The sequence below is a fragment of the Penicillium antarcticum genome (genome assembly GCF_028974205.1).
Source record: "Penicillium antarcticum strain IBT 31339 chromosome Unknown utg000002l_segment0_segment0, whole genome shotgun sequence".
In the NCBI taxonomy this organism is placed as follows: Eukaryota; Fungi; Ascomycota; class Eurotiomycetes; order Eurotiales; family Aspergillaceae; genus Penicillium; species Penicillium antarcticum.
The window spans coordinates 23,919-37,579 of record NW_026695300.1 but is presented as its reverse complement, the minus strand read 5'-3'; the positions used below and the strand labels follow the sequence as shown (position 1 = coordinate 37,579).

At 49.6% G+C, this 13,661-nt stretch overlaps 7 protein-coding genes across 7 annotated transcripts; 5 read left to right on the top strand and 2 right to left on the bottom strand.

Moving 5' to 3' along the window:
- Positions 1 to 320: 320 nt before the first annotated feature.
- On the top strand, positions 321 to 1,047 carry nctA (negative cofactor 2 transcription regulator complex subunit BUR6; the record flags this gene model as incomplete). Its single annotated transcript, XM_058459070.1, has 2 exons — positions 321 to 723; positions 791 to 1,047. The coding sequence occupies 2 exons, from the start codon at positions 321 to 323 to the stop codon at positions 1,045 to 1,047; spliced, it is 660 nt and encodes a 219-aa protein (XP_058322602.1).
- An 895-nt stretch (positions 1,048 to 1,942) lies between these two features.
- Positions 1,943 to 2,230, bottom strand: N7508_001003 (uncharacterized protein; the record flags this gene model as incomplete). The annotated part of the gene is made up of 3 exons (XM_058459069.1): positions 1,943 to 1,952; positions 1,975 to 2,093; positions 2,180 to 2,230. The coding sequence occupies 3 exons, from the start codon at positions 2,228 to 2,230 to the stop codon at positions 1,943 to 1,945; spliced, it is 180 nt and encodes a 59-aa protein (XP_058322601.1).
- Positions 2,231 to 2,745: 515 nt separating this feature from the next.
- N7508_001002 (ABC transporter) lies at positions 2,746 to 3,793 on the bottom strand (the record flags this gene model as incomplete). Its single annotated transcript, XM_058459068.1, has 2 exons — positions 2,746 to 3,712; positions 3,777 to 3,793. The coding sequence occupies 2 exons, from the start codon at positions 3,791 to 3,793 to the stop codon at positions 2,746 to 2,748; spliced, it is 984 nt and encodes a 327-aa protein (XP_058322600.1).
- Positions 3,794 to 5,333: 1,540 nt separating this feature from the next.
- Positions 5,334 to 7,939, top strand: N7508_001001 (uncharacterized protein; the record flags this gene model as incomplete). Its single annotated transcript, XM_058459067.1, has 5 exons — positions 5,334 to 5,342; positions 5,390 to 5,494; positions 5,542 to 6,221; positions 6,273 to 6,491; positions 6,541 to 7,939. 5 exons carry the CDS (start codon positions 5,334 to 5,336, stop codon positions 7,937 to 7,939), a joined length of 2,412 nt encoding a protein of 803 aa, XP_058322599.1.
- Positions 7,940 to 8,172: 233 nt separating this feature from the next.
- On the top strand, positions 8,173 to 9,978 carry N7508_001000 (putative MFS transporter; the record flags this gene model as incomplete). Its single annotated transcript, XM_058459066.1, has 3 exons — positions 8,173 to 8,563; positions 8,616 to 8,862; positions 8,919 to 9,978. 3 exons carry the CDS (start codon positions 8,173 to 8,175, stop codon positions 9,976 to 9,978), a joined length of 1,698 nt encoding a protein of 565 aa, XP_058322598.1.
- A 281-nt stretch (positions 9,979 to 10,259) lies between these two features.
- Positions 10,260 to 11,367, top strand: N7508_000999 (lysophosphatidic acid acyltransferase LOA1; the record flags this gene model as incomplete). The annotated part of the gene is made up of 3 exons (XM_058459065.1): positions 10,260 to 10,290; positions 10,350 to 10,587; positions 10,641 to 11,367. 3 exons carry the CDS (start codon positions 10,260 to 10,262, stop codon positions 11,365 to 11,367), a joined length of 996 nt encoding a protein of 331 aa, XP_058322597.1.
- A 689-nt stretch (positions 11,368 to 12,056) lies between these two features.
- N7508_000998 (FAD-binding oxidoreductase) lies at positions 12,057 to 13,626 on the top strand (the record flags this gene model as incomplete). Its single annotated transcript, XM_058459064.1, has 3 exons — positions 12,057 to 12,259; positions 12,313 to 12,407; positions 12,464 to 13,626. 3 exons carry the CDS (start codon positions 12,057 to 12,059, stop codon positions 13,624 to 13,626), a joined length of 1,461 nt encoding a protein of 486 aa, XP_058322596.1.
- Positions 13,627 to 13,661: the final 35 nt, after the last annotated feature.

The following is a 13,661-nucleotide window of genomic DNA, read 5'->3' as shown; positions in this document are numbered from 1 at the left end:
ACAGCGATACCATCGCGTGGTGTCATCTGTCCCTTTCCAGCTAAGATATCTTCATCGGGAGGTTGAGCTGCAAGAAGTGGGAAACATACTGTAATACAACGCGAAAGTGAATACAGAAGAGAAGAGGAAGAGAGAGAGATAGAAAAGAGTATAGCTGTGAAGTCACGATAAATTCAATTGCAAATACCAATACAAAATACAATGCAAATACCCGCAAATTACAGTGCAAATTACCTCCTCCGGACTTTAAATAGCCCGCGGCCCCCCCCCCCCCCCCCGGTCCCAGTAAAGCTTGGGCCAACTTTTTATTTTTCTATATCATGACAGAGGACTATCGGCCTCGTTCTCCTGATTTTTCCTCTCCTTCTCATCCTCCTCCCTCTTCTTCCTCTTATCGCAATCCGAGTGTGTCTCAGCAGTACGTTCCACCATATGAGGACATGGCCCGTCGTTCAACTCGTCTTGCCCAGCCTGATATCGCAATGCCCGAATATATGCCTGAACAGATCACCGAACCCGCTCCTGAGCCGGTCTCCGACTACGTCATAGAGCCTATGGCGCCTGCGCCTGTGAAGGAAGAAGAGATGGCACCAGCTCCAGCTGCGGCTCCGTTTGGGGCGGGGATTGAAGTAAAAACCAAGTTCCCCGTGGCGCGCATTAAGCGCATCATGCAGGCTGATGAGGACGTCGGCAAAGTTGCTCAAGTCACCCCGATTGCTGTGTGTAAGTTTTCATTTAAATGCGCTAAAAACTCGGCTACGCATCACAAACAATTACTGATTCCCTTTAGCCAAGGCCCTTGAACTCTTCATGATTTCCCTCGTCACCAAGGCCGCGCAAGAAGCCAAGGATCGCAACTCCAAACGCGTTACTGCCTCACATCTCAAGCATGCCGTCGCCAAGGACGAGGTACTCGATTTTCTTGCTGATATCATCGCCAAGGTGCCAGATCAACCAGCCGGCCGCAAACACGAGGATGACGGGAGCGACCAGAACGAGGGACGTCGCAAGCGGGGAGGTCGGCGACCAAAGGAGGAGAGCGATTGATTTCCTGCTCCGTATATGATTTGATGTGTTAGACGAGGGATTCCTGGCGCATAGATTTCTGACTTTCTTTTTACTATGGGCGTTACCGAGGCAGATCTGGGAGCATATTCTTTTGGATAAATGGGGTATCCGGGGTCGAGTCAGCCGAACCCCAGCGCGAGGTTGTGAAATACACACCTGAGTCGCATCTTTTCTTGACAACTTGGATGTGCAGGATGTGCCGTGACACGTAGATGGAGTATTCAGCTGTATACTTTAGTTCGGTCTTGAGTACGACAGCTAATTCCGCGCAACGGCAGATGTATTGCAAGTATGCACGAGGCCCCTGTGGTTTTGTTGGCACTGGTACTGCTCCATCTTGCAGTAGCGTGTGATGTTGTGTAAATTCAATGGTTACGCCTCAATACGCCGGCCAGTGTAGATCTTTTTCCAACCTAATCAGACCGTCTCCCTTCAACGTGTGCTTTTTAGATCATATAAATGGTGATCTAGGTAAATTTACGGGCTGTCATGCTAGGTGTCAATACAGAAAAGGACAGTTGAGAACTCGCAATCAACTCGAAAGAGAATACTGTGGCATCCAGTGTAGAGTTTCACTTCCTAAGTCAATACTTTTCAATTTAAGCTGTAACACTGTTGACCGATACTATATTCTTTTAAGATACTGAATATTCATATTTAAGCCCAGCTCTCTGTCTAAATTCCACTCCGTGCAATATCAGACAACTCTGAATATGGCATATGGTAAGTCGGGCATCGAATCATGCCCGTCCCCTCCTTGCAGACAATGCCAACAGACAAAAAGAAGCCGTCCAATACACAAAGCCGATTACAATAAGGTTCCTAAGATGTGAAGAGAATTTGTAAGCCATCCAAACAACACTATAGTTCTATTTCAATCGGGACTGGAAGAAAATTAAAACTTACCCGATATCAGAATTCGTTCTACCAATCGTATATTCCATTGTATCTGCTCCAGCTTGGACGTTGTATATGTGAGCAAATGGCTCTGTCTTATCGTTGAAGTTGGCCTCTGAGTACCATACCTAAATATGATGATAGTGGTTAGACAGTCCGATAGTATTCAGAAGGAGAGCAAGACGGATATAGACTCACTGCGGGCCAGATATACCAAAACCACTGCAAGTTCCACGTTTTGACAGATGTCAGGCGAGGACCACATCCTGAAACTGCCGAAATAATGGTACTAAACAACAGAGCCATCAAAGGCCCATCGCGCGGTTGTGTGACAGCAGCTACGATGCATCCAAGGCCATGTATACCTTTTAAACATGAAAGAGTAAGCAAATGTAGTCTTGTAAACATATTCGAGAAAACCTAACCCACAGTAGAAGTACAAGAAGTTCAGAGCCATTTGTAGACCGATAGGAACCACCGGCATTGTGAGAACCATGAAGAAGGTGGTGTAGTGAGTTGCGGACAGAAAGATCCGTGGGACAGTCGAAAGGAACTTTCCAACAAAATCAGTACTTTGAGAATGCCCAGCGTGAGCTTCTCTGTAGAATACTAGCTCTAGGCAATCAATATCGGTTAGCAAAATAGTCAATTCGAAGACAGCCAGGATCAATTTACTTTCAAGCCCAAATGCTCTGACACTAGCCGGACCGGCACTACAAGCTGCATCGATTCTCAGCTTATCATCTCGCCATATACCATACGTCAATAAGACCATAAGGATCAAGTCTGGCAAAGGAGTGACAGTCCTATTGCGAAACGAAAAGAAAAGATTGTTCCGCCAGCAATCGATAGCTCACCGCGGATGAGAGAGCCTCGAAAGGCGACTGACTGAAACAGTCCCTGAAATAGGTGTCCGCGAAATACATAATACGAAAGACCAATAACCATGCCAATAATTGCCCCAGATATAATCTCGAGGCAGAGACTCCCAGTTTGTCTACTTTGCTGGGTAATTTCTCGCATGAAGACCAACATAACTTGCTGATACCAGGATGTTCGTCGCTGTCGAATGGAGACCAACAACGCTTCGACAGACTCTATCGTCTCCTCGCGTGCCGCAATAGCTTCCTTGGTGATACTAGAGTCTTGTATTCCCTTGAAACCCCAGAGCAGGGGATTATAGCGATGTTGGCTCCGGACAAGAGCATCCATAATCGCATCAGCAGGATTGATTTTCTGGAGGGAATCCGTGCCAGATCCCTCTAAATGACGTAGCGCCTGCTTTGCCTGACCCAGATATATCTGCTTGCCAGCCTGCAAAAGTAATGAGTCGTCGATTAGAGCAAATATTTCAGCTCTTGGTTGATGCAGAGCACATATAATGCTCATCTCCTTGCGAGCTAACTTCTCGAGCAGTTTCATCAAGTCGAGTGCTGTTGTAGCATCCAGGCCTAATGTTGGCTCATTCAAAGCAAGGACCTTGGGTGCTGTCACCAATTCCAACGCGATATTAACGCGCTTCCTTTCGTCCCCAGACAATACTCTCTTCGACACGTCCCCGACCAGGGAGTTTTGGACCTTTTCAAGATCAAGGACTAATATCAAACTATCCACATGTCTCACTATGTCTTGGGAGCCACACAGATTTCCAATCCAAACGTGGGCTGAGAAGCGAACGTTCTCTCGGACAGTCACATCAGCAAGCAGAGTATCATCTTGTGGGACATATGCAACAAGATCTCTCAATCTAATGAGCTCAAGTTAGAATCTATGAGCCCATGGATAGAGGAGTCATACTCAGCACAGTTTACCCACTGGCCATTGACATGTAGGGAACCTGTCGTTGGTTTGGTGCGGCCGGTAAGAATGCTCATCAGGGTGGCTATTGAGAGTCAACACTCGTAAACTAGATGTCGACTTGGGTCTGCAACTTTTCAACCCACATTTTCCCGCGCCGGAAGATCCCATCAACACAAAAATTCGGCCAGCGCAAATGGTTCCATCTTGCGGGGCGAGGATATATCATCTTAAAAACCTTAGAGCTGCCTGCCAATTCCCTGAAATGTCAACTCCAGATGTGATCTTGTGGGATTCAATGGAAGAATGTTTTGGAATAAGTGGCCTTCATGATATTTTGACTCATGAGGGTGTGAGTAACGTTGCAGACCAGCATCATCATCTTGCTTTTTTTCCCGTGATAGCGCAGTGTAGCTCGAGGTATCTGACCCGTAACGCAAAGAATGACCGAGAAAGAAGTCCGGTTACAATGGCAACTACCAAGAAATCCAAGAGAAAGATACAGAGGAAACCCAGGGTTGGAATCTGCCGTGCACTTTCTTGGGGACAGACTGAGAGAGGTATACACCGGGTTGGTTCTCTAGAACCCAGAGGACAAAAGAAGCCTTTGGGGCAGGGAATCTGACTCCGGCCTCCAGGCGGGCAATATGATCCAGCCTTGCAAACTGCCGGTTCATATTGCCCCTGGGGCATGTCACAGATGTTGGCGATTGCTGGAGTCGTATCAATTGACACTCGGCAGTTGGTGGACAATATTCAGGGGGATGCTCAACATCGATGTTAAGACCTTTTAAGTGTTAGATTCGAGAAAGGGAGAGAGACTGTTTATACAAAGAAAACCATCCAAGCATGTTGCGTTCGCAGTGAATGGAACCGACAAATTCCCTGATAGACGCGTGGAATTTGAGGCCGACATGCGTCAAGATGAAGGGAAAGAGCAGGTGTACGATGTCTGTGTGCTATTCTATTCACGAACTATTATATATTGGAATGTCCGAGGTAAGATAGGAAAGTAGAGGTCCTATTCCCATCCTTTTCGCCTTTGTATAAGACATAATTCAGCATGACTCGTTCTTAACTAGAAATATTCCCCTTGCAGACAAGGATGAGAGCATCAATTTTCGCATACATGTAGGATGCAGAAGGGCTCACTATGGTAGCCTTTTTCAGGCCATGTACAGTACAGTACTGGGCTGCGTTTGTCCATCAATGGCACCCCTTGCCTTAGATTTGTCAATTTAGATAGTAGAATCAATATTAAATATAGGTTAGAGACAATATGAAGCATTGTGCTTTTGTCTTTAAAATGTTTGGAACAGGACTATCCACTTCATGTGTAGTGTCTGATATATAAACATTCTGCTGGTAGTTGTACTTCGTGCAATGTGATCACAGATGAGGATATCGGCATCTTTAGACAATTAAAAAAAAATGAAGCATATTAGACCACAACAGTAAGAATTGAAATAAACAAATATCGCTATAATCAGCATCCCCAAACATTGTCCGCTACTTCAGTACGGAGATCAGCATCACCGGCTCCACTCCTCCTCCTCCTTTCATCCCCGAGAATGGACTTCGTATGCGCCCCTGGCAGCTTTCAAACTCCCTGCTAATCAATTGCCAGTGGTCTCGTCTCATCGGTGGCTCGCGTGCCCTGTCCAAGCCCCCCAGAGCTGCCTCGCCCACGGAACGGTTGACGGCCTTTAAACGCGCCTGCAATGCTCTCCAGGTACGCGCTGCATCCGATATCCCTCAGCCCACAACTAATCTCACCAGCAAATATGGCGCTCGACAAATACTTCCTCTGGTGAACAATCGGTTACCCACGCGCGCACACACATTGAACGACTGAACTCGATCCTGAGCGAGGAATCGCGCGGGCCCGCACCGCACCCCTGTGTGGCATACGCAGCTTCATCTCAAGTCTTTGTCACAGTCACCAAACTTGCCCTCTCATTCTACGATGATGGGATCCTTCGGTCGGCCACAATCTTCTTCAACACCCTGATTGACGCCGAGGTGGACGGGGTGGTGGACAACCGGCTGTTCGCCCGCGCACTGGTGGATATGGTCCGCCGGGCCGAGAAGTCCTCTGATGAGATTGAAGGGAGGCTCGTGGAGTTGCTCTTCGGCATCGCCAACAACATCCGTCTGCAGCCAGTGATCTTGCCCGCGTGGTTTGTTCCTCGGGTATCCCCAGTCCAAGATGGCGAGTCCTCAGGCCCCATCGGGACGGAATTCGCAGGAGCTACAAGGAAAGACGAGTTCCCGTTGTTCTACCTGCTAGTTGAATATGTTCACCACGAGGGACGAGCTGGTGACTTTGCTCGTACAGGTTTGCTCTACATTATTGAGACCGCATCGCGGTCTAAGAACCTGGAGAAGTGGTTGATTGAGAGCGACCTAGCCACCCTCATGGCTACTGGCCTCGGTGCCCTTTACAGCCAGTTGGGACAGTAAGGTTGATTGCTACAATGATTTGGGATGAAGTGACTGACTGATTGAAGTTTGACATATACCGAAACCGACGAGAACGTGCCTCACATAGTTGCTTTATCCGACCACGCCAAACAAGAGACAGCCCTACAACCAACATTGGGCCAAGCGATGGATGCGTTCATGTCTTACTTGCTGTTTTGGCAGGACACCATTGACCATTGTAAATCTGTTGAAGTAAATGACACCTTACTTGACCATTTTCAGGTGCTTTTTCTCGAGCAACTTTTGTAATGATGTCCTTTTCCTATATGATCTACTAGCGGCTGATTCTCGCAGATATCCTTCATTATTAGAATCCTCCGACGTGGCTGGAGGCTCGACGGCAGCGGTTTTGACCTACATGTGCCGAATTCTTGATTCGATCGAGCAAGGCGAACTAGTCCATCGAATCCTACACTTCCTACTGGCATCGTCACCGAAGCCAGAGGAGCAAATGGACATGTCAGCGAGCCGCCGAAAATCGCTCAATGTGCTGGCTGCGCTGGCTGAAGAAGCCGCCCAGCCATCCCCTTCATTGTTTAACTTGCGCGATCTGGCGCTGCTAGGGCTTCAGTCATCCAATCGTCAAACTGTTCTGGCCACTTTGCGGCTTTTGACCACCGTCCTCCAAAGACACCATCCGTTTGCGCGGTCCCTCATCCATACCCTTCCTACCCCACCCGCGCAGCAACGGCCCGTTGGAGCATTGAATTCCGAGCTGGGGCATCTTTTGTCCATGGGGACATCTCTTGTCAATGACCCCACGCTGAACGAGTCGTACGAGAACTACGTCGCGGATGCTACATGGATCCTGGAGTCTCGCCTATGTTTACCGGTCTCTGCAGCAGAAGAGGACGAGGAGACACTTCACATGCCGTTTCAGCTTCAGCAAGACGATCCAATCGTTCAGGCACTATTTGGCTGCCTTGATACATTTTTCTCCAACAGTGTCATTGTCAACTTGGCGCTCACAGGCGTATTTATGAGCCTCGCGTCATCACATCTATTCTTGCTGGACGGCTGGGTGTTGGTCGATCCCAACCAGTATGATTCTCCGGCGTCTCTCGCGATTGTCGATGGGTTTGACGCCGTCCGGCAGGCTTACGAAGGGCCAACATGGCCTGCCACAGCAACCCCAACCCTTATATTAGCATTACAAAAACTTGTGGAACAAGTTCGGCAGTGGCAGCAGGACCTGCCTGATTTCGATGTACTGGTTTCTGCTCGACGAGAGATCTTGCACCGTGAGGATCGTCCCTGTACACCAGACCCATCTGAGCTCTCAATGCCCCCTTCAGCGGACGGCTCACGTCCCTCATACTCGGACTCTCCCGACCCTTCCGCCCCAGCGTCTCGCGGTCGGTCTCCGCACGCAGTGCATTCGAATGCGATAACTAACCCTCAAGGTCATGACTCTGTTCCCCCAGGATCACGCGGCTCTTTCAGTGCCCGAGCTGCTGCCGCCGAAGCTCTCCGCCGGCGTCTTGCTACGCCATTCCCACCTTCTGGCACAGACCACGAGTCGCCCTCCGAGGAGTCCGAGGAGGCCCCTGATTCAGAAGACCACTCTGAAAATCCACCGGTCGCCACTCTTGGCCATGTATTGACCAATGTGGTGATCCTGTATGAGTTCTTGCTCGAGTTGTCAGCGGTAGTACAAGTCCGGGGCAGTTTGTTTGAAGAGGCAGGTTACTAAATTCAAGAGAAATGTACAGATATGTAAATGGAGCAAGTCAAATACAACAACTACATGAATATCTCAAGCCTGTGAGCAAATATAGTCGGAGCCACTAACGAACGGCCCCTGGACAACGTGAAGAGTGCCAAGACTCCGCGACGAGTAGACCACGTAACTCATCCTCCTTTTCTCACGACATGGCTTAATCTTCCATTCTCCTGGATACCATTCCTTTCATATATCCATGCCACATGGCCCACGTACGTCATTCGGTCGACCGTGAAGACGCTCCATTCCTTGACTCCCCCGATCCGAGCTCCTCCGCACATCGTCATGTTCATTCCAAGCCTAGCATCGGCAGCCGGTCTGTCGACGCCAATGCCTCCGCTAGTGCCATCACATTCCGCTTCAAGCTGATCTTGTTCTCCATGATCCTCGCGGTGGAAATCGGCTTCGCCTTCTTGGAAGGCCCTATGACCCGGATCATGGAGGCCATTACGTGTCGGCAGTACTTTTTGGTGGCTGATCCGACTAAGATCGGGGCTGATGGACAGGTGCCAGAGGCTATGTGCAAAATTGGAGAGGTACAAGCAGAGTTGGCTGCGGTGAAAGGATACCACATGTTCTTCGATGGGACTTTGTGTAGGTTGATCGGTGCATACCTGCATGGAAGCGAGGTCTGATTGCTCCATAGGTGCTATATTGGCAATTCCATATGGTCTGCTGGCAGACCGCCGTGGCCGCAAAGCTACGCTCGCACTGTCTCTTCCCGGGTTCGCCTTGAACACGGTCCTTACACTCACTGTGCTATGGTTTTCGAATATATTCCCTCTGCGAGCCCTTTGGTTTACTGCCTTGACTTGGCTTGTCGGAGGTGGCCCTGTCGCGGCATTTGCTATCATATGGACTATGATGGCTGATGTCACTAACGAATCAGAACGGTATGGCAAACTTCTCAATCGGGCTTGTTTTGATAGAGGCTAATCGAGCTTCCCAGAGCGGGGATATTCTTCCAATTTGCTATCGTTTCTATGGGTGCAGACTTTGCTTCTAGTTCAATCAGTTCCTATCTGATGACTCTAAACCCGTGGATCCCGCTGATGATTGGATTCACAATTGTGATGGGCGGCGTGACACTTATTCTGCTATTACCAGAAACAAAATATGCTGTGCCAGACAAATCCGCTCCCATTGCTCCTGTTGAGCTTTCTGACCTGACGGATGAAACCGAGCCGAAGCATTATATACACGAAACTAACGAGTTGGAGCCATATCATGACGAGGCCGATGTCAATGGTGACCGGGCAAATGAACCTCCGTCTTGGAGTATTCCGTCTTATTCCCATCAGTCCGTGCTGGCCAAGTTCCGTGCCAACTACCGCTTCTATCTGAAGCCATATGTCTTCATCCTAAACCGCAAACCAGTGCTGCTCCTCCTTACAGCATTTCTCGTCTATCGCCTCAGTCGAGGGTCGTCCTGGTTCCTAGCTCAATATATATCGACCCGTTATGCTTGGACCTTGGCTGAAGCCAACTTTTTGGTCGCTTGCCGACCAATTGTGTCAATTCCACTTTTCCTTTTTGGTTTGCCATACCTAAAAAGTCGGGTCCTGAACCCCCGAAGCTCATCAACCGAGAAAGACCTCTGGCTCGCTCGTGGAAGTATATTTTGCTTAACACTGGGGACCTTGGGTATTGGGCTTTCCCCGTCCGTCGCCGCCTTGATCCCAAGTATGATTGTGCAGGCATCAGGATCCGGATTTGTGTTCATCACTCGGTCCATTATTACTACCCTGGTTGAAAGGGATGAGACAGCGCGCCTGTTCACTGCGGTTGAAATTATCCAGTCACTAGGCAACGTTATTGCAAGCCTTTCCATCACTACTGTCTTCCAGATTGGTCTGCGCCTTGGTGGGTTCTGGATTGGACTGGCATGGATGATGACCAGTACATTGTTCTGTCTGGTCGGAGTGGCTATCTGGTGTTTTAGGCTGCCTCCTGCTCCTACCCCAGAATTCGTGGTTGACGACTATGAAGAGGGTGACCATCCCCTATAGACTGTATATTATCCATAGACAAAGATACAAAAGAAATTCCACTATCCCTCGTTGATCTAGAAAACCCATAATGCCTTAGGCAAGAAACTCGTGTCACGTGGCATCGCATGTGAAGATCATCTCCAGCTATCTATCTTTCATCTTCAACTATCTATCTTTCCCCCGTCAGCATTTGCGACCTTCGCACTCCAAGTCGCAACCTCGGCGCGCGATCGCTTTCTCACTTGGCTGAGCGCCGTGTTGGTGATTGAGCTAGAATCCAGCTCCTCCTCTCATCATCCATGGAGAAATACTCACAATTCCGAGATAGAGGTAAGCCTTCCTCCACACTATCTGCCCTCTCCGCTGGATTCATGCTTATATCGTTCAAGGATCTGGCATCGCGCCATTTCTGCCTATACCCTCTGAACCACTCGGCCTCCAAGCTCCTCTCCGCGTCTTCCTCTTCTGCTTTCGCCTTCCGCTATTCATCTTCGTCACTCTCAGCTACTTTTTGATTCTACAATGGCTTCCCATTGGATCGCTGGGCAAGAAAGCTGCCCTGTGGTGCATTCTTGGCGTTCCGAGTATCTGGTGGATTGACCTGCAAGTGGACGGAGTGCGGAAAGGGTTCGTGTGTTTGCAATGTAAATCGTCTTGCGCCGATGCCTAATGATCTTTAGGTCCTTGAAACAACAGCAATCCCGTCTGCCGCAGCCCGGCTCGGTAATCGCCTCCTCCTTTACATCACCCATCGACGCGGTTTATCTGGCAGCTATATTCGACCCGGTCTTCACAGCCTCCTACCCAAACACTCGCCAAGTCGAGCGGATTTCCCTGCTTCAGGCTGTCCTGCGAGCTTTCAAGGCGCCGTCTACACAACCGGCGCCTGGTGCGCGCCTGGTGGATCTATCGACTCTGGTCGAGAAGTACCCCAGTCGTCCGATCGTCTTATTCCCAGAATGCACCACCACTAACGGCCGAGGCATTCTACCTCTGAGCAACTCGCTCCTGGGCGTTCCATGCAAAACCAAGATCTTCCCTATCAGCATACGATACACCTCTCCGGATGTTGTTACCCCCATTCCAGGAAGCTACGTGAGCTTCCTGTGGACGCTGCTCAGCAAGCCCACCCACTGCCTCCGCGTTCGCATCGCCGAGTGTATCACGGGCGGCAACGCAAGTGACACGCCAGGTCGTTTGGCAAGGAAGTCAACATATAGCACAAATTACCTTGACACATTGGACCAAGACGGCCGAGATGGCGAGGCCTCAGCCAGCGACAAGACCTTGCTCGATAATGTGGGGGAGTCTCTTGCCCGACTGGGCCGGGCCAAGCGAGTTGGTTTGGGAGTGAAAGAGAAGATGGAGTTCTTCCAGGCTTGGACCAAGACTCGTTCAACGTGGTGAACTTCGCACGTCGTGTCTCACTGCATATTTAGATATATCAATCCAATTTCTAAAAGCATTACCTCGACATGTTTTGAACCGTGAGACACGATTCACTCCATTGAGCAATCCTAACATAGTAAAAAGAAATACATAGGATTGATAAGAGCTGCGACTGGAAAGGGCGATGCAAGAAGGCTGTAATTGCCATTGTTCTCACATGGAACGACCGGGGCCAATTTGGATGTTTGATTCGCCTCGGCATGAAGAGGAAGCAATGTCTCTTGCAGGCAATAGGCCTCTACCCGTCCTGACGATCATGCCTGAGGGAAATCTAGTTGGACTAGCATAATTTCCGCCGGCCCCCAGTGGACACCCCTAGTCCTCACGTCGACTTCACCATTGGATGTTCTCGTTGGATCTTCCAGGAACCGAGCTCCAATGTTTATCAATTCCTTCATTGGTTCAATGCAGCTAAGCTGAGCTGGGCGGAAGATTGTTCTCCACGTTCCCCTGGTCCTCAGTTCGCTTGTCCCTGTGAGCCATCATTCGCTCTATCTTAGGCTCGTCGCATGAAAAAAGTCAATAAATCGTCGAGGGGCTTATGCCCCATTTACAGATTCTCCGCCCACCGGCTTAATGTATATATCAAGGCCCTTAGGCCGGTCTCGGCTTGCTGTGGATGAGTCTTTATATTTTGCACACCAAAAATGGTTCCGCGACGTATCCTTCTCGCATTTGGAGCCGCATCGGCAGTACTTGCAAGTGCTGACGAGGCCTTAAAGTCATGCCTCAAGTATGCTTTGACTGATAGTGGAACTGTCACCTTTGCCGGCGATCTCCTCTTCCAGGCCGCCGCGAATCGATATAATCTGAACATCCCTGTGACACCAGCTGCGGTGACTGTCACCACGTTAGTGTCATTGAGATCAAACCCACTTAGTGGGCCTAGCTCACAATCTCCAGCTCTTCGCAGGAGGTGGCAGCCATCGTCAAGTGCGCGGCAGATAATAGCTATTCAGTACAGGCAAAAAGCGGAGGACACAGCTATGCGAACTACTGTGAGTAATCTGAGGACAGAGTGGGTTTGATCTTCTAACTGACATGATATGATAAGGTCTTGGGGGAGACGATGGTGCTGTCGTCGTGGACTTGAAGCAGCTTCAACAATTCTCCATGAATTGTACAAACTGGCAGGCCACCATTGGGGCTGGGAATCTATTGGGCGATGTAACTCAGCGCTTGCACGACGCCGGCGGACGAGCCATGTCTCATGGTACTTGCCCCCAAGTCGGTTCTGGTGGACATTTCACAATCGGTGGCTTGGGCCCGACTTCGCGGCAATTCGGTGCTGCTTTGGACCACATTGTGGAGGTGGAGGTTGTTCTTGCGAACTCAACCATCGTTCGAGCATCTGACACGGAGAACCAGGATGTATTCTGGGCTATCAAGGGGGCTGCTTCGGGTTATGGCATTGTCACCGAGTTCAAAGTTCGGACCGAGCCTGAGCCCGGTAGTGCAGTGCAGTATGCATACAGCATCAAGGCTGGCAGCACTAAAAGGCGAGCTACTCTCTTCAAGAACTGGCAGGCATATATGTCCAATCCGAAGCTGACTAGGAAGTTGGCTTCTACACTAACACTGTTCGAGGATACTATGGCTATTACTGGTACCTTCTTTGGCACCAAAGAAGAATATGACAATCTCCAGATTGATAGCCAATTTCCCGGAGCCAACGGCAGCGCCATAGTCTTTCAAGACTGGCTTGGTCTCGTTGGTCATTGGGCTGAGGACCTCATACTGGATTTGGGAGCTGGAGTCCCAACCAATTTCTACTCCAAATCCAGCTCGTGGACCCCTCAGAACCTGATGACATCTGAAACCATTGGCGAGATGTTTGAGTTTGTTGATTCTGCCGATAAGGGCACTCTGGCATGGTTCTTGCTGTTTGATTTCCAGGGAGGCTACACCAGCGATATTCCTGCTAGCGCGACGTCCTACGCCCATCGTAATGTGCTTATCTGGCTGCAGTCCTACACAATCAACCTTTTTGGACCAGTATCACAGACCCAGGTTGACTTCCTTGATCATGTCAATGAACTTGTTGCCAACGACAAACGCCCCTATGCTGCCTACACCGGCTATGTCGATTCTCTTATGCCAAATGGCCCGGAAGCATATTGGGGTACCAATCTACCACGACTGCAACAGATCAAAGAGAACATTGATCCTAAAAACGTATTCCGGAACCCGCAGAGCCCGTCACCTGCAACGACGTAAAGCTCCACTCCTCATTGTCTATTTTGGCCGAATGT